This window comes from Pinus tabuliformis, chromosome X, assembly GCF_031772625.1.
Source record: "Pinus tabuliformis cultivar Carrire ecotype Pingquan chromosome X, CPIR1, whole genome shotgun sequence".
Taxonomy (NCBI): domain Eukaryota; kingdom Viridiplantae; phylum Streptophyta; class Pinopsida; order Pinales; family Pinaceae; genus Pinus; species Pinus tabuliformis.
The window spans coordinates 869,744,987-869,767,092 of record NC_142308.1 but is presented as its reverse complement, the minus strand read 5'-3'; the positions used below and the strand labels follow the sequence as shown (position 1 = coordinate 869,767,092).

The window sequence follows — 22,106 nt, the reverse complement described above, 5'->3', positions numbered from 1 at the left end:
TCTTTGACGAAAGCAAAAGGACTTGTGTGTTAGAGGCAATAGTTGTGGCATAAAGAATTGCCTCTGTAATAGAGGGAGCAATCATAGAGCTTTGTTTTAGCTTCAGACGAAGTAGATCTCAGATTTTGAGATGATGGACTGTCATTGACATTGTGAGGCTAGATAGCTAGCATGTTGAAAGGCAACAATGGCAGAGAGAGTAGCCAAAATTACTACAACTAGATATGTTTTAGTGCGAGAGGGAGCACCTAGTCAGGATGACAGGAAAGCAATTGTGGTGATGGACCTAGTGAAAGGAAGTTGATCAGTTTTATAAGCCAAGGCATGTTGCTCAACATGGGATGGAGTGCCAGCATGGTACAATTGGTCATGACAAAGTCAGTTATGATTCGAGATTGGTCTCAAATAGTGCAGTACAACTATAGATTCAGATTGAGCAGAGAGTGCTAGAGACAGAAAGAGTTCATCAAGATATCGCTTTAGTTTGGGCTCCGTTATAATTTCTTGGATGAGCATGAAATAAACTTTTGTCCACACTCAGTATCATAGAGGCCGAGTATATTACATCTGGATTGGCAATTTGAGAATCAGTATGGCTTCAGAGTCTACTTGATGGATTGCCTTGATCAGGTGCAGGTGATGACCATGATGACAGGTCAAAGCACAATAAGATCTAGCACCAAGACATGGTACAAAAGGAAGCAATATGGCTTTAGTATTATTCTATAGCCAAGCAGATTGCTGACAAATCCTTTGTCCCAGAGCGAAGTTTGTATACTTTAGGGAAAAGCTTGGGCTTTTTGAGAATGCCTCTCTTAGTGAGAGGGAGTGCTGATGAGATAACATCATGGATTGACATTCTCCCTATGTCAAGTATATTGACCTGAATTGGGGAGAATGGTTCGTTAGAGGACAATCATTCTTCTTGTGTCTAGTATGTTGACCTGAATGAGGAAGAATGGTCATAGAGCATCAATTTTGTTTTGCATCAGGCCTCGAATTACTCGATTAGAGTGTGGCCTTTGGAGATTCACCATGTGTCAAAGATATTGACCCGAATGATGGTGAACCAAGACTAGTCTGGATACCATGTGTTAGGTACCGACCCGAATTATGGTGACTAGTTGATGCTAAATGATGTACCATGTGTCTAAAGTACTGAACAAGATTATGGTGAGGATATACCATAAGTCTTAGGACTTACCCAAATTATGGTAACTTGTTTTACTATGTGTCACAATTGTTGACCCGATTATGGTAATTGGATTTGTTATAACCTTTTCTTAGAGAAATTTGTCAACACGAGAGCATCTAGATAGTCATTATGAATACCTGCGTCACTAAGAGGGAGCATTGAATTTTTGTAGCCATGGTCAATCTTCATAATTATTATTTTAGTCATTGATGTATTTGTAAAGCATATTCTTCATGCTATTGCCAAAAGATAAAATTCTAAAGCATGTTCCTCATCTCCTTTTAAAAGAGGAAAAATTTGAATTTTCGAAAAATTAAGTTTTGGCTCCAAAGAAGCCAAGTCGGCCCTCATCCTTGTCAAGTCGGCTTTATTGTAGAGGCACCCATTCGGAAAGCATGATCACTATATATCTATGTTGCACGAAACTTCTAGGAACCCGACGTTTTGGGACATACCTGTACCCGAAACTCCGAAACTCAATCGAAACTCGATCAAAACTCAACCATCATGTAATCATCAATGAGAGTTAATATAGACTTGGTTTTCCTTCTAAATTGTCATCTATGGGTCTTATTCCCTTTTTTCTCGCAAAATAATGTGTTATTCACTTATTTATAAATTTGTGTTTACATATATAAACATATATGATGTTTCGGTCGGCGTTTCAGCCAACTTTTCCATTTATGGGAGGTGACGTTTCTAAACGTACCCATTTCGGAAACTCCGAAACGTTTCAGCGCTTCGTGCAACTTAGCTATATATATATATATATATGTATATATATATATGCTCTTCACTACCTCACACAGATCGAGTTTCTTGCTTGGGAAGGAGGTTGAATGGCACACACACACACCCACACACACATATATATATATAGATCGAGTTTCTTGCTTGTGAAGGAGGTTGAATGGCCATATATATATATGTGTACCATAACCTCCTTCCCAAGCAAGAAACTCGATCTGTTTGAGGTAGTGAAGTGCATATATATAGCTAAGTTGCACGAAGCGCCGAAACGTTTCGGAGTTTCCAAAACGGGTACGTTTAGAAATGTCACCTCCCATAAATGGACACCACTGCTTATATGATTGACTAACCTATATGAGATGCAACTCCTAAGACCTAAGTGGGATGCAAGGATCTTGGTTAATTTTAGATTATATGCCTAATCTAGATGGAACCTTTCTCTTAACTATTTTGAGAAATTGTCTTCATAGTAGGTTGTGAGATGAAAGCCAATGAGAAGCAAACAAAGACTTGATTATCGATACCTCCCCCTGTGTTCCAACCACCTAGTGCCTCCGGCGTTGCAGAGACTGTGGCTTTGACGACTGCAAGGTCATTGTGTTAACCACTAAGAAGGGTTGAATCCCTCAAGCTAAATGAAAAAGGATTGTCCTAGGAGTCTATCAGCCAAACTTCTACTTGGAGGTAAATTTTTAATGCAAGCTAAGCCTAGAATGCTTATGTAATGATTATGAGTGAAGTCACTTTAGTTAAAATTGGTTAAGTCTTTAAGTACTTATATTTGTGATTAGCCTTTAATGACAAGAGTACTTAACAATAATTGAAAAACAATCTTAAAACAAGACAAGTGCTTAAGAATACACATGTCAATGTTCAACACCACTTGATAACGAGAACTTAGAAAATTATCCACTTATCAATTAGCCAATCATTTCAAGATGCCAAACACAATTACTCAAGATATTCCAATGAAGATTACCAATGAACCCATCTTGCTTGGGAGCGGGAGCGAAAACGGGAGCGGGAGTGACCATTTTCAGAAGCTCCTGGTTTGGGAGCGAATCCGGGAGCGATTTTTTAAAAATATATATATATTTTATATTTTTTAATTTTTGATACATATATGTCAACAAAAACATGTAGAATGATGAATTAGACATAAAAAACAGAAAAAAAAAAACATAGATTGATCATTGAACCATATCACATCAATCATCTAGAAATTATAATCGTCATCAACCATGTCCACAAGTTAGTAAAATACATATTACAACTGCAACATATTGAGTCTCATGAATCATGATTCATCAAATTCAATCTTAAAGTTTCAACTTCAAGCTTTCAAAATTGAAAATTCAATAACATTTATCATCATTGATCACCAAAGTTGTACTTGTAAGCTAAGTTTAACCATTACAAGAAGTAATATCTTAGATATTTCTAAGTCCTAACTTCTAACTGTTAACATGATATGAAATGTTATAAATTTATAAAATGAAACATGAATAATGAAATGAAATGAAACAACTTTAGTCTTTCATGAAGCATCATATTCATAATTCACAATCATTACCAATGAGTTATAATTGCCAAGGCCCAACTTCAAACTTCAAACTTCAAATTTTCATTGTCACAGTGATATATTGTTTACAAAAAATATCATTATGATATGAAAGAGTCAAGAGTCAAGAGTCAAGGACTCAAAACTCAACAGTTATGAAAACTAAAGTCTAATAGAAACTAAACAAGACAAGTAAACTGTAAATCTACATGTGGCCCTTGCCACGAGAGTCTCCAGGAGTATAAGCAGGTCGTGGTGGTCTTCTAGGAGTCTCCCGCACAGACCGACGACCAGAACTAGAACCTCCACGTGAGGGTGTAGATGGAGGTGGCGACAGCAAAGGAACAAGACTCGGACCTCGAGTACTGCTATTGGATGCTGGAGGTGGCATGGCTGCTGCAGCTGCTTCATCTTCATCCCTTACAAGTTCCTCTTCCAGTGCTTCAATATGTACAATGCCATCCTCCAAATTGTCATCCTCTGGGTGATTGTCCCAAATTTTATATGTGGGATCCTCATAAGTCCGATCATAGTAATGACTCAACAACCTCAAGTTGTAGTGCACATAAACCAAGCTTTTTGCTCGGTTTTCATTGAGTCTGTTTCTTTTCACATTATGTATGTAGCTGTAGGTGCTCCAACACCTCTCTGCAGAAGAAGTATTTACAACCTGTGAAAGAACTTTTTTTGCCAATTTTGGCAAAAGTCCCTGGCCGCCATATGTTTCCCACCATGTGAGAGTATCAAATCTATCTCTGTCGTCCATTGCATGGAAGTTACCATACAAATCAGTGCCACTGAAGTATCTGCCTATTTCAAAGCACACAGCTGCACATTCCTCCTTGTCAGGTACCAACTTTTCTAATGCTTCCAAATATCCTCTAGTTACCTCTGGATCTAAATGGGGTTTGGTCCTAACCCCACCCCCTGCTGCAGGTTGGCCCAACCAAGATGTAGAGTAGTATTTTGGCGTAAGGATATATGCCAAGCAATGTAGTGGAAGATTAAGTCTATTCCACCGTTTACACACACAATCGTGAATCAGTTTGTACAAGTCGAGATCTCTGTTATGAACAATATCTTTTATTTCCCCCAACATGGTATCCATCTGCTCATACACCTCGCTAATCACTGGTTTGTCTGTATCTGCAAACCGAATCATGTGATAAATGGGCTTGGTGAAATCCAATACTTGCCTCACACTTGTCCAAAACTGACCATCAAGAGCGGCCTCCTCCACCATTTCAAAACCTCCCCTGTCAACTGCATTTGTAGCCCTTTACTTTAATCCCTGCCAATGTGGACTTGATACCATGCTAGCCAATGACTCTCTTACCTTCAAAAGGCGCCTGAAGGTGAGGTAATAGCTACCAAATCTGGTCTTCGCAATCTTCAACAACTCCAATCTCGAGTTACTGCAGAAAAGGCCATGGGTATTGCTATGATTTGTAATAAATTTTATCATTTGTTTGCCTTTCTTGTACAAATCACCAATCCATTGGTATTGTTCATTTTTGTTCTTGACAATATCATGCAACAGAAGGTTCAATGTGTGAACCAAACATCCAAACCAAAATATGTTGGGGTATTTATCCTCAATAATTGCTCCCACTGCCTTACAATTAGGAGCATTATTAGTGATGACTTGGATGACATTGTATAGCCCAATGCGGTCAATTTTTTCAAGTAATGCTTCTACAATGTTGATGGCGGTCTTGAACTTGTCTGAGTAATCATGTGCAATTAGAAAGATGGGACCATTAACAGACACAGCAAGAACACTTATCAATGGCTTGCGTTTTACATTTGTCCATCCATCAGATACAATGGACACCCCATGGTCAGTCCAAGAACTTGTCATTCTATTCAAAGAATGTGATATTTTTGCTTTTTCATGATCAAGGCCAACGGTTCTTGCCTTGTCATACCCAGGGCTCTTGTATCCTTTAGGGGCATCATTTATGGCAGAAACCATTTCGTGCCAATAAGGTGAGCGAAGAACATTGAATGGTATCCCACACGCATAGAGAAACCTGTAAACCTTTGAATCCACATCATTCCTACACCCCTCATCAAGGAAATCTGATATGGTTCTAAGCCTTAAAGATGATGACCCTGTGCCTCCATATCCACTGCCTTGGGAGGATTCTGAAGGAGTTCTTTGTGATTGTGAGCTTGGTTCAAAGAAACCCCTTGATTTTTGTGATTTGTATTGGGCTTCCTCCTCTTCCCTTATGTATTTGGCTCTATCCGCTGCTGACACCGCTGTACAAGTTTTGATTCCTATTTGTTTGTCTCCATCCCATGGCCTTTTCCCGCAGAGGTGTCTTCTAGCACGGGTGTATGAACCTGTGTAATCAGTGTTGCAATGGGGGCAATGAAATTTAGTGGTTCCACCCCCTCTCCCTGTTTCAGCCCTGTTAACATATTTCCACAATGGGGTTTGGTCTTGTTTAGTTTTTTGAGGGTCATGTTCACCCTCCTCCAGCGCCTCCTCACCGGGGTTTTCACCAATTCGACTTTCTCCAGCTTCTTCATCCCCCTCTTCAGTTTGGCCCCTCCGTTTCTTACTCTCCAGCACCATAATAACCATAAAAGGGACCAAGAAGAGGAAAATGCCAAGAAATATAGCCAGGTCCATGGTGTTTGATGTTTGTAGGGTTTTGAATATGCAAATTAATTTAATTTATTGGGATTAATTAATTTAATTTAATTTAAATTCACGATTTTTAAACTAAATAAACTAAATTAAATTAGCTAATTACTACCTAACTAAATTAAACTAACTAAACTAACTAAATTACTAAGTTACTTACCTCTGCAGGCTTGCTCCTCGCTTCTTGCTCCTTTGCTCTTGCTCTCGAACAAACTCAACTCAATGAAGTGATAATGAAGTTTTTTTAGGCCCATTGGGCTTTTAAAACAATTTTTTAATTTTTTTTTAAATTTAATTTTTTTGAGGTCCGCAGAATTTTTTTTCTGCTGGATTGCTCCCGGCGCCGCCCAAAACGCTCCCGGAGCGATTTTTTAATGCCCGGGAGCGATCGCTCCCCGATCGCTCCCGGGCTTAAAATTTCGCTTCGGGAGCGACGCCTCCCTAAAGCGATCCCGAAAATGGTAGGGAGCGCAAATTTTTTTTCGGGAGCACGCTCCGGAGCCGCTCCCACCCGGAGCGCGATTCGGGAGCGGGTTGGAGGGGGAGGGGGGGGGGGTCGCTCCCCCGCAACTATGCAATGAATTGAAGCCAAGGAAAGTTATGATTAGAGTGCTTTAGTGAGGGAGCTTATTATATGTGAAGTGTGAACTTTATAGCATATAAACTCACAAGGAAAACACAATGTTAGCTACTTTGACAATGTTTATAATAGCAACAAGGAACAATAGAATGTAAAACTATGAAAGTACTTATGCAAGTTATGTTCCAATGCACAAGAAGTGAATGATTATATGATATAACAACAACAAGCAAATCAATGTAGACCCAAGAAACAACAAGCCTATGATGATTAGATATGCTGAATGAGATGCCCAACACTTTGCTTAATATAAATTATGAGTGCAACCCACTTTAAGATGCAGTATTTAGAAAATTTCAGATCTGATTTACTTATTTCCGCAGTAAGAAAATGCGTGAGTAGTGATATATCAATGGTACAACAAGTACCAAAATGTGCCCAAAACTTAAAATTAGCTTGCCATAATGAAAATTCTGGATTTTTAGGACCTTAAAGTATGATATTCAGAAAATATCAAATCTGAAAAATTGTTACAACAGTAAATAGATCAGAAAAACAGTGAGTTATTAATGCTAGAATAACTGCCAAATCTGACCCAAAACTTGGAAAATTTTGTCAAAACTGAAAAAATTAGTTTTTGAGCCCTTTTAGATATGATATTAAGAAAATATCAGATCTGATTATTCAGTTATGCAGAGAAATTCCAACAAGCTAAAATTTAGATCTAGGCTAGATATGCAATGCCCAAGTGGTCAAAATTTAAGAAAAAAATTAGTTTGCAATTTAGGAGTATTTTGACCAATTAGATGTATTTTTAGGGCACTTATATTACTGTTATGAATCAGAATTTACAGCTGTAATAAAATAATGAGAAATTAGGGTTTAGAAAGCAAACCGTAGGCCCAAGGCCTTGAAGATCACTTTGCCCAAACTTGTCAAAATTTTGCAATGAAGTTTCCACCCGCAAATCAAACTTTTTGAGCGAAATTTCTGCAAAAACCGCCAAGTATTCAGTCTTGAAAACTTCAGAAATGGCTAAGGGTCAAATAAGGGCTAGGAGAGGGCTAAAGGCTAAAAAAAATTAGCGGCTAGGGAAAAGAAGCTAGAGGGGACTAAAAAGGGGTGAAAAAAGGCAGAGGAAGGGAGAGCGAAGGGAAAAGGAGGCAGAGGAAACCCTAAAGGGCTTGACGTTGGGGGAATAGGGAAAATTAGGGCTTGAGAGGGCCATGACTAGACATTAAGGCAACCATCATGGGCTTAAGATGGGATCCGAGTGGCCTAGGGCCCACAGCTAGGCCTTAGAAGGCCTAAAACCCCTAACGATGGGGCTAAGGAGGGAGGCTGAGGCCTCTAAGGCTTACGACTTGCCCTAAAGAGCCTAAAATTGCTGACGTAGAGGGCTTTAAGGTTGACGCAAGGGGGATAGAGGCCAAGGAGGCCAGATTTGGGCCCCGGAAGGCTAAAAAACAAAACCCCAACTTCATAAAAATTTAATTCTTTCAGATCTGTGATTTGGCTCTATTTCTTCAATGGTTGGCCCTGGAAAAAAAATTAGAGACTAGATCTTACCCTCAAGGGCCTAGATCTAGCTCTATTCCAATCTTCTCCATTTGATCTCACCTGCACGTATAGATTTACAAATACCCAAAACCCCAAATATATACAAAATCTCAAAACCCCAATTAGGAAAAATAATTTACAAATATACAACGGTTTTAAAATAAATTTTGAGAAATATTTTTTTTAGAATTTTCTTGATGGATGGCTAATAATACTTCGGAAAATTATTGCACACTACGGCCTTAGCGAAGTTAAATCAACCACATAAATATTTGGAGTCCAAACAAAGTCGGTTCATGCCCACAGTTTGTGAACTTGGAGACTAAAGACTGGGAAACCTGCAAACACTATATATATATTTCTCAAGAAAATTTGTTAGATATTTGGCGAATTAAATCATTTAAGATAAGCCCAAAATCTATCAATAGAATGACTTTATCCCCATTTAATGAAAAACAAATTTTAACATTAATCAACACAATATAAGAAAGCTCGTATCCAACACATACCACAAATCAACTAACACTGAACACCTTGAACTGCACTTCAAAGTCTTTATTATGATTCAAATAAACGTTCCTCAGCGGGACAATAGTGTTACATTAATGTTTCTGTAGCAATTTCTTAGCCAAACATCGGGTGGATTTGACACACAAATGACTCTCTATATATAGATAAATCCTTAAAGTGGAAAAATAATGACTAGTTTGCTTGATCCTTGTCAAAATAATCTCGGTTGTATAAAAATCCTTGATCATCTTTTAATCTTAGCCATTGAATTTATTATTTTTGAGGAATTTTCGAAAATTTCTTTTGATCCATTTTGTATGAGCTCAAAATTAATTATTTTGAGCCAATTTCCTCAAAAAATTGACTTTGACTTAACCATCAAGGTCCAAGGGTCCAATTTTTCTTGAAATATCCATTATCCCCTTGGTGGAAGACCTCCAAAATTTAATTCTTTCAAGACCTACGATTTTTTTCACTTGGAGAATTTAATTTCTCTAAGACATTTTAATTTGACTCTCATTAATTAATTTTTTGGCCTAGGATTTAATTTTATTTTTGCCAGTAAAAGTAATTAATCGACACTTGGGGATTAATATTTTATCCACCCTCAAATATTTTACCCATGGTTTTTGATTGCGAGGGACCATGAATTAATTTTTTTTTTTTTTACATAAGATTATTATATTTTCAACCCTCAAAGGGGGACACTCATTTGGCTTAGACTCTCAAATTACATACCCAATTCTGCGACACAATATGATCTAGTAGACCAAATGATTTGTAATAAAATAATTTAGCCAGTTAGCTTAAATTATTCCCAAATCACTTCTCCATAGAACTCGACTAGAACACTAGGACTCATCTAAGACTTGATGAAGAATTCCACCCTAACTTTGGGGTGAGGCTAGAGGTCAAACTCTGCTGACCATCCATGTTTAGAAAAACGGATGAGTCAGTAAGACGAAAAACCTCATAGAATGATATTATTACCAAAATAATAGGTTTACCTAGGTTGTTACATGCATTCATGGTTTTACTAGCATCATTTACATCATAAATTTGTAGAATGGGTTTACAGTGACACACATAAATTGCTGAAAGTTGATCCGATCCTTTGAAAAAATCTTTGGCATATCTGCTTCCTTGAACTTTGACAAAAAGTGTGCAACAGGATCCTTGCCAGACCTGGGATAGATCTGCTCTGCTGAAACATGGATCCTGGATCAGACTCAGGTGGATCCTTGTAATTTATCTTTGTTCTAAATGCTAGCTGATGCAAATTTTCAATGCATCACATGATAGTTCCCATTGGGGCAAATTCTACCCGTAATGCAGAATCAGGATTCAGCTATCTTTTAAGTTCAAGCTATCAGGGTCATTTTGGGCAATTTAAGATTATATGGAATTCCTCTGTTTTACATATTCTGACATCTAAAAAATCTGTTATGTAGGTAATAACTATTGTGTAAGCCATCCTTTCATGTGATGTTTGGAATCTGGATAATTTTTGTTGATAGGAAATAGAAAGGAGTTATTGTTTGCTGTCTTCCATTAACGATCGTTTACATTTCAGCAAGCCTTAAAGTGATTAAAACTCCTATGTAGGACAGGACATCAATGTTTGAAATCTGAAGAATATAAGAATACTCTCATTTTTCATCAAGTTGTCTTAGCAGGAACTAAATGTTATTGGATGCAGGGATTTTTTTTTTGTAAGTGGTGAAAGTCCTTGTATTCTTGTCATATATTATCAAGATTTCTTAACAGAATCTCAAACATTGTTACTATGCCTCTTGAGCAGATATTTAGGTGGATCTTTTGATGTAGAGTCACTAGTGGAAAACTTACTACAACAACTTGCTGGAAAGCATGCTATTACGGTGAATGTATTTGATATTACAAACAGTTCAAAGCCTGTGATAATGTATGGACCTCCAGTTACAAATAATGGATTGTCACATGTCAGTGCACTTGATTTTGGAGATCCATTCCGGAAGCATCAGATGCTTTGCAGGTATTGGAATTGATTAGTAGCAGTCAGCTATTAAACCATCCACATTTATGGTTAGTCATTACTTCATTCTGAGATTAGAAAATGATGCTTATCATCCCACAGGAAAAAAACAAATCTTTTACTCAGCTGACTAGTGCCATCTTTACAGGTTTACCCAGGAGCCTCCTCTCCCATGGTCAGCAATCACAACGTCACTTGGAATACTTGTAATTGCTCTGTTAGTTGGGCACATATTCTACGCAGCCCTAAATCGCATCGCTAAAGTTGAAGAAGACTTCCGTAAAATGGCGGAACTGAAACTGAAGGCTGAAGCAGCAGACATTGCCAAATCACAGGTTAAGTATTGTGGTTGGATTTATGAAATGAAGGTCTTTGCCTGATTTTAAGGACAACACAGAAATTTCCAACTTAGTAATTTTTCTGATCTTGTTGAAATTTGTTAAAGCTTCAGTAAGTTGCCAACCTGCTTCTGACTTTCACTGTCATCATAATTTGAATTATGACATTGGTCTTTTTTCCATGATTTCACAGTTTCTTGCTACTGTTTCGCATGAGATCAGAACCCCCATGAATGGGGTTCTAGGTAAGAAAGAAATATAATGTCACATTTATTTGAATCTACTTCAGGACCTTGATAAATTTTTATACTGTCTTATATTGGCGTTCGTAAGATTCACTTATCAAGAATGTCTACCTGCTTATCATGATTTATTGATTTGGACTAATATGGCGGTCTTTGTCATATACTGTATAGCTGTGAAATTTTTCAAGCCTCGGACCTAGGAAGACAATGATGCCAACTCACTTTTCCAAATTTGACTACAGGAATGTTGCAGATGCTCATGGACACTGGATTGGATGCAACTCAACAGGATTTTGCACGAACAGCTCAAGCTAGTGGAAAAGCCCTGATAACACTGATAAATGAAGTGCTTGATCAGGCCAAGATTGAGTCAGGCAGGTTTGAGCTTGAGGCAGTTCCCTTCGATTTGCGAGCTATTTTGGATGATGTTCTCTCTTTATTCTCAGGAAAATCCCGAAATAAGCAAATTGAGGTACAGCTGAATTCCTTTGACCTCAATAATGGAAAGGTGCTTGACATTTCTAAAGAAGCAAAGAGCTGTTTTTGCTTTTGATTTGTACTGCAATTTCTACTTTTATTTGTTTCAGAAGAAGATGTAGTGTTTCCCATCTCACCAATCCAAAAAATATGAAAAAATAGCACTGCATATAGAATGGAGTCAGAGATGAATAATTTTAAGGTGGTTGCATATATCCTAGCATTCCACAGAAGAACATACTAGGATGGGAATTGATACTCACACACACTCACCACCACAAGATAACTAACCATAAAATCAAATGGATCACAAAAAGAAATAGAGAGAGGATTTAAATTTCAAACACATGAATCTTACCAACTTGTGTCCCAAAGCTACATCTGACTTCTGGGTTGGTATGACTTTGTCATATGAAAAGCTTAAATATATGTTCTGAGTTAAAACGTTCTAACTTCTCATACACATTACAGAGAAGTAGGATAGTGACTTCAATGATTTCATAGTATCATACAACTTTTACCAGTACTATTCCTTTGTTACTTCTCACTAGTGATGTAAAATCCCTAGGGAATTTTTTTCCCTAGGATTAAGAACATATGACAAGGTTTGTTCCTGGATCGCAATAACTTTTCCATTCAATAATATGATAGTGGAAATACAGTGATGTAAACAAATAAACAACGTTCAATAGTACATATCAAGTTACAATGTCCAGCCTAAGGCTGTGGCAATCAGTAAGATTTACTGTAAAGCCCTAACAATTTAGTAACAGAATTGTGTTAAACACTTTAACAACTAACCAAATTCAATTCTGCTGTTACTACTTTAACTCAGCAACTCACTCTCTTGTCAGCTGCAAATCCTCTAGGCTCCCTAAATCTATCTTGCTAATATCAGTTCGAATTTTCCTTGCTTCCAAAGACTCACTGTGTTGCCAAGGAGAGTTTATGACAGACCCTTCCCTATCCAAGATTGTCCTTGCTGTTAGAATGGTATCCTCAGCCCTTGTTGTGCTGGTCTAACTGCTGTCTCAAGGAGATGCTGGTACCTTGGAGAGCTTCTTGGGTGCTCTGCTACCCTATTTCAAGCCTGTGCTGTCAAAGAATGGCCTTCAAAGGCCCTGCATTAACCCAGACAATTTTAAAGAGGTATCCACTGCCACAGGAAAATCCCTGATGCTATGTTGTTGCCCTAAATTAGCTTCATGAAATAAAGCTAGCCTCAGACACTATCCTAGAGGGCCCTTCTCTGTCTCTAATAATGGTTTATTGCTCCTCAGAACCTCACTGGCGTTGACGTTAGCCTCTGAAAACTCGGGGTAAAGGAAGAAATATCTCATCAAACCCCTTCGCTAATTCGTCCACAGAAAAAAAACCCCTTTTTGCTTGCCAAAAGACCAGATGAAAGATTACCTTTAGAACAATTATGTTAGATAGAAAGAGGGATTGGCTAGGGTAGAATATTTCACTACTAAAACCAATCACAGCTAAAGGGGGTCTTAATACCCTCAGAGCCCAAGCTCACAAAAACATAAATGTCCAATTCAACCATGCTCCTCTCTTATTTATAGATTCCTTTTGGGGTCTCTTCTCCTTATTTTAATGTGAGGGGGTTACAAGTTTCCACTTAGCCCCAATTCTGGCTTTTTTCACAAGTTTTGCCCCAAATACCTCAATTTACTCAATGTTGCCCCAAAAACATTGGATGATGGGTTTCCCCCTTTATCATTGACCATAGCCTAGAGGGTTGGATAGGCTACTTCGTCCTCCCTTGGCCAGCTAATTAGAAGAGGACATTACAAGTGACAGATATCAATAAGAAAAATATCACACATTTTACTCAAAAGCATGCCATAATCTAGATTGTGCTTGTGCTCATTTCAACAAGCACAATTTATTAATTCTGGTGCTTATTTCAAGTATGTTACTTTTCTGAGAAATCATTCAGGGTCCACCCCTAATAACTAGGCCCAAAGCACTTTACCCAAGACTCTCTCAAGAATTTACCCCCGACTCTCAAAATTCAAGAGTATTCAAAGTAATCATATACATTGGCAAGTATTCAAGAGTGTATTTTGTAGGAGATAGCCTATATTATAGGGTTTACTGTTTATTCCTTTTACTACCTAGGACCCTGATTTCTGTTCCATCATTTTATGAGCATTTCCTCCACATAGACGATGGATATATTATCCTTTTGAGGTATCTTCTGCAATAATAGTCTCATGAGTTGCCATTTCCTCCACATTTAGAATGGTATCCTTTCTAGGTATCTTCAGCAATAATAGTGTCATGACTTGCCATATCCTCTAGGATCAGTTAGAGTTGGGTCTCATTGTCAAAATATTAAGAAGTAATTGACTTCCTCTAAGGACTACACAATATGCCCCATTATCATTCTTTGGGCAAGTTACGAGAGCATTTAAGGTATTTGATGATGACGGATAGTTTATATAGTTGCATTTTCATAAAACCTCTTCTTTATGCAGTTCTAGGTTACTTCATCGGTATTTTGTCACATGGATTTTTCTGCCTTTCTTAGCATGGAGATTCCATTGGCACTTGATTAGGATAGGGATATTGTACATGTTATATGTGAAAGTTATGTTTACACATCCTTGTTCTCTATCTGGTACCCCCTCTTTTGTTGCAGTGGATATTAACAGAGTATACTTACAGACTCTGACATGGCATATGTATTCAGTTTTTTATATGCATTATTGAAGTATTCATGCTCTAATTTACTTTACCACACTGAAAATATTCCTTCAGAAAAACAACTAAACGTCATGTAACATTTTTCTTGAGGCTTGCCTATAAAATCATTATTTATTGTTTTTCATTTTGTTTTTGTCTATCTGTATCCAAAACTGCTACCAAGTAACTAAATTACTGATATATCCCAATATAGATAACTAACATGTAGCCCTGTCATCATCCTTTACAAAAATGCAATGTCATATCTTTTCTTTATAAGGTGGATCCACAAAAGTCGCGGAAATTATTCTCAGAGTAGCTTTTGCCTTTTTTTATTAGAGTGTTATCTCAGGATTTTTTGACAGGAAAATTCTTTGCTAAGAATGGCATCAAAATGCTTTGAAAGCTGTTGTGATCCAACAATGCATTGACAGTTGAATCCTTTCCTCAAGCATTTATTAATTTCAGTTACCCAAGACTTCCCTTCTGGGATGAGAATGGGGGACACTATGGGGACTGTTGAAGGGATGATACCATCCTTACCAAGGTTCTAGGAGAAAGAACTTGATATTTGCAGGGTTCCTCTGCCATTCAATATGGATTTGGCAAATAAAAGATCCCTAATTTTATCAAGTGTTGGTCAAGGATAAGCGACTGGAGTGACAAATTCTCTTTACACTGCCTCTTTCCAAGGGGGGAAATTGAGAATATTATATATAATGATTGCCCATGCTGCTTTACCTTCTGAGTCCTGGTTTATCTACTCAACACATCGAACATTGGTGTGCTTGTGAGTGTCAATGATTCTAAGCTCTTTAGTGGCTTCTGAAGAGTACCAAATCCTTCATTTGATCCTATGGAATTATTTTTTACTTTACAAACCGCCCTGTAGGAAAGTCTGGTGTATTCTCATAGGTTTGTCAAGAGTTGCTTCAGTGAACATCTAGTAAAAGTAAAACATGAAGGATGGTTAGCAACTTAACACCTTGATTTCAAAAACATGGTCTTCAAAAATCATAGTGTGATCCTGGTTTCTTCTTTGTGTAGCATGTATTGTTACAAGTTAAGAGGAGGCATCATGAAAATAGAAGGGTTGCCTAGGAGTTGAGAGACTAGTCTTGTTAGATACAAGTATGAATGGATCATATGAAGTAGATGTATCCAGGTTGAATCCCATGATGGATCTTATCACTTCTATGTATAACAGATCCCACTCTGTGGATTTGAAGGAAATGCAAACTAGCAAAATAACACATGGAAATAAGATTTAAAGTTACTAACTATAAATAGACCCGAAAAGATTCTTTTGGAAGCCGATGAAACCAATTTCTATCACATAATTGATTTATATCTGTAACATACTGAAAACCTGGATATCAAACTGTTTCTATAGCCACACTTATAACGACTTTGATTTCAGTCATCCCAATGAAGTGTTCTTGTCAACCTTGAGCTCTCAGATGGAAATGACGAAGGCCTCATTTAATTCTATGAAAAGGCCTCGTCAAAGACAATCCTAAGAGAGATGGTGTCTGTCTTAATTTTTGAGTCTTGGTTGTTCCATAAATTCCCAAACAGTTATAAGGTTACCCAAGGTATATTGCCTTGTTTTTTGTGGCCTCATGATGTCTGATAGTAGATTTGTAATGGTTGAAACCAATGCTTTAACCATGGTCTCGTGGGAGAGTTCAGAAGGGTGCTAGATTTTGGGTGGGAAAATTTTAGCATTCATTCTTGTGGGCATGGCTGTAATGTTACTCATGTTGCTAAGTTTTCTAACTGTTTGCAATCTAATGGTTTCTTTATAAATCTTCAACAAATTAGGTACTATGTAGTCCCAAGTTGCCTCGAGCTTCATTTATTTTTTCCAAATTGTTTTTATCACGAGTAGTTTGAATGCTTGATAATATCATATTCCAGATAGATCGTTTTGTGTTTTGTGCTTGTCTATGATCCACAAGTACAAGTTTCCTATATAAAGAAATGTCTAGCTTGTTATGCTTGAATATTATAATTACTGTGTATGAAATCATGGACAGCACACAAATATCTCATACACTTGGTTAAAAGGATTGACAAAGGACATTGTTCATACAATGGTCTTTATGCTAATACATGTAAGAATTTCTTGAGTAAATGCTTTGCATGAGTAAGGCCTTCCCTCTCTTTAAGGCGATGTGGAGGTCAAAATGGGCTTTTACTCTTCAACCTCCCTTTCAAGCTGACTAGAGCAACTTTGTTTTGGTTGAAAATGTATATTACATTGTAAATCAATATACATGTACATCAAGATTATCACATCCAAGAGCCAAATAAATATCACACAAGATGCCCCACCCTACATAAGCAATGAGATTTAGCATTTCTTCTTTGGATCCAACTTGTAGAGTATCTATACCATTACTAAAAATGGCATTTCTGGTAGAAATCTGAATAGCCAGGGCCCAGATCTGTTAAACAGAGTATCTACCTCATTAAAAAGTTGCTCAACAACGCTGTTTCCATAAGCAAGATATGCTTGTGATTCAAATCACATCCCAAATACTCGTGCCTGCTTGTTGCTCCCAAAACACACTCCTTTCCAATAAAGAGAGACAAGGAGGGACATTGTACTTAGCAACAACCCAGGCCCAAAGCAGAGCCAGAATGACTTTTTTAAGAGAGGGTGATTAGCAGAGTGCCTTGGGTTATCAAGATCATGATGGTTGATTTACCATGAGGAGATGGAGCAGACTTCCCGAGCCATGGTGAGTACATGGGTGGCTAATAAGCTTGGACTTAAGTTTGTTTACCCTGAGCTTCACCAACTCAAAAACAAAGAGGTCATGTGGTTTTGTTGTTTTAAGTGAAATGTGTACAACAGCAAATTTTTTTTGTGGTGGTTTGTCAGCTTTTGAGCCTGTTGAACTGGTTAGCTTAACTTAAACTTTTTCATAAATCTTCCAATTTGTGAAATTGACAGTGATCTTGAAGGAGTAGATGTTTAAATTGCAAATAGGTTGTGTTCAAAATTGACAGCTCAGTCATTGAGAGCAATGGTTATATCGAAAAGGAGAAAATTATAGCTTGATTACCCACTCTCTCAAGTAATGGGATACTATAGTAGGTTCCAGCTTTCCATTTGACAATGATGAAGAGCTAATGACCATAATCAAGTCCTAAATATGACTATGGGCTTGATTTTGTATATAGAGATATCATTAAGACTTAAAAAGCATAGACAGGAAAAGTTAAAGAGACAAAGGAGACACTGGAATGTTCTCTCTTAAATCCCAGTATGCAAAAGAATGAAGAAAGATGGCACATTGAAGTTTTCTAACAGTTGTACTTTAACCATAGATTATGTAGTCTGATGCTTTTAACGAGCATTACAGAAAGCAGTCTCTCGTGTTTAAATTGGACTAGGGTTAGGGAGTGTTGTGATTGACTCCTAATGGTATATGTTAGGTTGAGTAGATATAATTTTAAATGCCTATTGGATAATTGTTAACAATGAACATTATCTTTTGATTGAACAAATAGGTCATTTATGCATTCACCCCTCAATTTGTATGTGAAGTTCACCGAAGACTCATTTTTAGTCTCTTCTATTTCTAATTACCTGTTTCTTGCGTGTCCACTGGTACATGCTGATTGTCAATAAAAAAAAGCTTGCAGTATATATCTCCGATAAGGTACCAGAGACTGTTATTGGTGATCCAGGGCGATTTCGACAAATTGTTATAAATCTGGTTGGAAATTCGATCAAGGTCAGTTTTCTCTCCAGTTCTGTTTGTCACAAAATAAGTGTTATATGTTTGCTGTAGTGCTAGACATGGTTCCTCGGGAATCAAAAGAGATATAGATAGGAGAGTGATACATATTACATTTTGACAGGGAGTCAAGGAAATGGTCATAGGTTGTTTTTCTTGATTTAGTTTGCTGACGCTGGGCACTGAAATATGTTACTTTTGCAGTTCACAGAACACGGTCATATCTTTGTCTCTGTACATCTCGTGGAAGAACTCCAATCTGTGGAAGTCAATTCTGAAACATCAAAGAGGTTCACAGAGGTGAAAAACGGTTCAAGTAGCTCATGCAACACTTTAAGTGGCTGTGAGGCATTTGATGTAAGAAACAATTGGGAGAATTTTAAGTTGCTGCATTCTAATGGAACATACAAGCTTCCTAACACCTTGAAGGACTGTTCATCTCCAGAGACATCACAGACTGTAAATTTGTGTGTCAGTATTGAAGATACAGGGGTTGGAATTCCTTTAAATGCACAGGAACGTGTATTTGTTCCCTTTATGCAAGCTGATAGTTCCACTTCCCGCACATATGGAGGAACAGGTATAGGTTTAAGCATCAGCAGATTTCTGGTGGAACTCATGAATGGGAGAATGGACTTTGTAAGCAAGCCAGCTATTGGAAGCACATTTGTATTCACTGCTGTCTTTAAGAAAGGGCATACATGCTCACAACTACAAGATATGAAGTTGCGACAGTCTGAGGCCTTAACTACTGTTTTTAAAGGCATGAGAGCACTGGTGGTCGATGGAAGACCTATCCGAGCTTCAGTTACTGAATATCACTTGAAGAGACTTGGTGTGCAAGTTGAAATAGTGACCAATCTCAAGTCAGCAATTGCAGCAGTGGGTGGAGGGCGAAATGGTGATATAAGATCCAGGTAAGGTTCCTGCACATGCAGATGGTCATAATTCAGCAAACTTAATGTATTTTTAGATGTTAACCTTTACTTCTAGTCAGTCATGTCTTCCATTGATTAGGTTGAAACTTGGGAGAGATTATGTATCTGTGGAGTTTTGGTAATTGAGCCAGATTTCAATTCTAATCCTTGTTCATCCAATACTTCAGTGAAGCAAGAAATATAAACATGATACTTGTTGATAAGGATGCTTGGGGTCAAGGATCAGGCCTCACATTCCCCAAACTTTTGAAAGAATTGAGGCAAAATGGCAGAACAAGATATTCTTCAGAGTTACCAAAGATGATACTTCTGGCCACCTCAATCGGTGACGACAAGACAGATACAGCCAAGGCAGCTGGGTTTGTGGAGACAGTAATCATGAAGCCTTTGAGAGCAAGCATGGTTGCAGCATGCCTTCAGCAGGCATTGGGTGTAGGAAATAAACGGAAGCAAGGAAAGGGGTCACCTCCTCCTCTGCAAAGTCTTCTATTTGGCAAGCAGATTTTGGTAGTAGATGACAATAAAGTTAATCTTAGAGTTGCTGCTGGTGCTCTGAAGAAATATGGGGCCAATGTGGAGTGTGCCGAAAGTGGAAAATCTGCAGTGGAAATGCTTAAGCCACCTCATAAGTTTGATGCATGCTTCATGGATGTACAAATGCCAGAAATGGATGGGTATGTGGATTCTATACTTGATTTCTATTGTGGCTTAATCTTAACCAGTATAGAAGTTTGTTGTCAGTATAATTATTTATTAAAAGCAGTCATGTTATATGTGGAAGACACATATGCTTCATCCCCTATCACGAAGACTGAGTTTGCACTCTTTTCAGGTTTGAGGCTACTCGACAAGTCCGCGATCTAGAACGTACAGTTAATGAGCAAATTGATTCTGGAGCAATTTCTAAAGAAATAGATGGGAACATCAGTAAATGGCATGTGCCAATATTGGCAATGACTGCTGATGTTATCCAGGCAACACATGAGGAATGCTCTAAATGTGGAATGGATGGTTATGTGTCAAAACCATTTGAAGAGGAGCAACTTTATAGAGCAGTGGCTGAATTTTTTGAATCTAAGCTCACCTCTACTGCATAGCCATTGGACTTGGCGTTCTCAAGCATTTGAGCATTCAGCTGAAAGTCCAGTGTCTCATGCTCTCTCAACTGCCTGGCGAAACATTGAGTGCAGTACATGTTGCTTCAGTGATTCAATCAACTGCACTGATAGCATTTCTCCCTAGTTGGTTAAACTGTAAGCAAGCCCTATGAGTTTCAGGACAACGTAAGTTCTTTTGAACCTTAGGTTCTTTCTTTGTGTTTCAAACCCTTTTTTTTCATCTGATAATTTTGACTCAGTTCTGTTGTTTTTTCTCTTATAAACTACTTTTATTCTAAAGAAAATGTATAGCATATCAAAGGCAGTAAAGCTTTTGCCTATCTAGCTGTCCAGATAAATTCATGTGTGAATTTGGAGATTATGCTGCAGTCTAAACTGATGCTGGTTTGTGACACTTTGGCAGGTGCATGTGCTCCCAGCCTCCCTCACATTATAGTGTACTTGTTTGAGGATTGGCTCGAATTCTAACCATGTACAGTAATAGAGTTCCTAGACATACAAGTTCAAGCAGTTTTGTACACCCTTGGCATTTTGTTAGATTACCAGTTCACATAATTCATTTGTGCATTGTCTAAGAGGCTTCTCCATCAGCAGATATTGCACAAGTTATAAGTAGCTGTTGCGAGTGTAAGTACAGAAAAGCAACCTTAGTAATGCTCCAAATAATCGTGTCTTCAGCTGCAATGTGATGTCTCTGAGTCAACTGTCATGCCTTAAGATTCAGGTAACTGTATTGTAACTGTAACATCCCTTGTACTTCCCTTGAAATGTTGGATGTCTCAAATTGAGAGTCTGCTTCAAAAGTTGATTAGAATGTTAACTCGAATTCAAAGTAGAGTTAATTTAGGATGCAGAGCAAACCCCTTGCTCCGATTCTTGTGCAGTTTATTAATTTCATCCTTTTCCATTGTAAGATAAACTTGACTTTGATGATTCACAACAAAGTCCTTAGAAAAGAAAGCGATGAATTTGCAACCAGAACAATAATTTCCTATTGTAAGCAAAAGAGGGCATTTAACATAGCCAAGTGCTTAAAGACGGTTACATGTAAGTTGTTATCTTTACAACAAATTTTCTTGTAATAGACAAAAGCATGAAATTCTGAGGCTTTTTTACATTGTCAAGCTATCTACTGTAGTTTGAGGTTTTTGGGGTTTATTATGGAATACTTCAGTCATTCTAATGCTTTGTACCCCAAATTTTCACTCTTTGTTATTCATTTACTATGTGTGGGCACTCGTCTATACAGAAGCATGGAACTATGGCAAATAACTGGCACAATAGCTGTGTACACTTAAACAGCCAATTTCAGCAATGGATTACTTAGATCCACTCTCCCCTTGTGCACTTCTGTAAATTATCTTATAACAGGAAAATTCTACACTATGGCTTTGTTTTATGCCCCTCAATCACAATTGCTAAATTATTTTCAATTTATACGAACCATTATATTTCATCTTTTTATTTTTTTATTTTTAGTTTGTGTTCAAAGTTTTCTGGCATTAAATGATCCATCTCGAGTAGGTAAATTATGTTGAGCTTTAATCTCTTGGTATTTGTGTGTAAGTATTATAGCCCATGCATTGCATAACAATTTAATCATGTTATCTCTGTGGAGGGTTAACAGGAAAAATTTGTTTTTATATACAACAATTTTGATATAATGAATCAATTAAACATGAATATATCAAGTATCTGGAAGCAGTTTTTTTTTG

At 37.6% G+C, this 22,106-nt stretch overlaps 1 protein-coding gene across 2 annotated transcripts in view; it reads left to right on the top strand.

Moving 5' to 3' along the window:
• The window catches only part of LOC149142472 (histidine kinase CRE1-like), a 34,794-nt gene extending 12,909 nt beyond the window's left edge, over nucleotides 1-21,885 (top strand). For both annotated transcript variants that reach the window (XM_089446820.1, XM_089446821.1), the window contains exons 4-12: nucleotides 10,614-10,826; nucleotides 10,975-11,161; nucleotides 11,358-11,409; nucleotides 11,652-11,881; nucleotides 18,234-18,332; nucleotides 18,540-19,252; nucleotides 19,441-19,947; nucleotides 20,106-20,556; nucleotides 20,795-21,885. In XM_089446820.1, coding sequence (XP_089302946.1) covers nucleotides 10,614-10,826; nucleotides 10,975-11,161; nucleotides 11,358-11,409; nucleotides 11,652-11,881; nucleotides 18,234-18,332; nucleotides 18,540-19,252; nucleotides 19,441-19,947; nucleotides 20,106-20,370 — 2,266 coding nt within the window. In that variant the 3' untranslated portion in view covers nucleotides 20,371-20,556; nucleotides 20,795-21,885. The remainder of the gene's footprint in view (nucleotides 1-10,613; nucleotides 10,827-10,974; nucleotides 11,162-11,357; nucleotides 11,410-11,651; nucleotides 11,882-18,233; nucleotides 18,333-18,539; nucleotides 19,253-19,440; nucleotides 19,948-20,105; nucleotides 20,557-20,794) is intronic.
• Nucleotides 21,886-22,106: the final 221 nt, after the last annotated feature.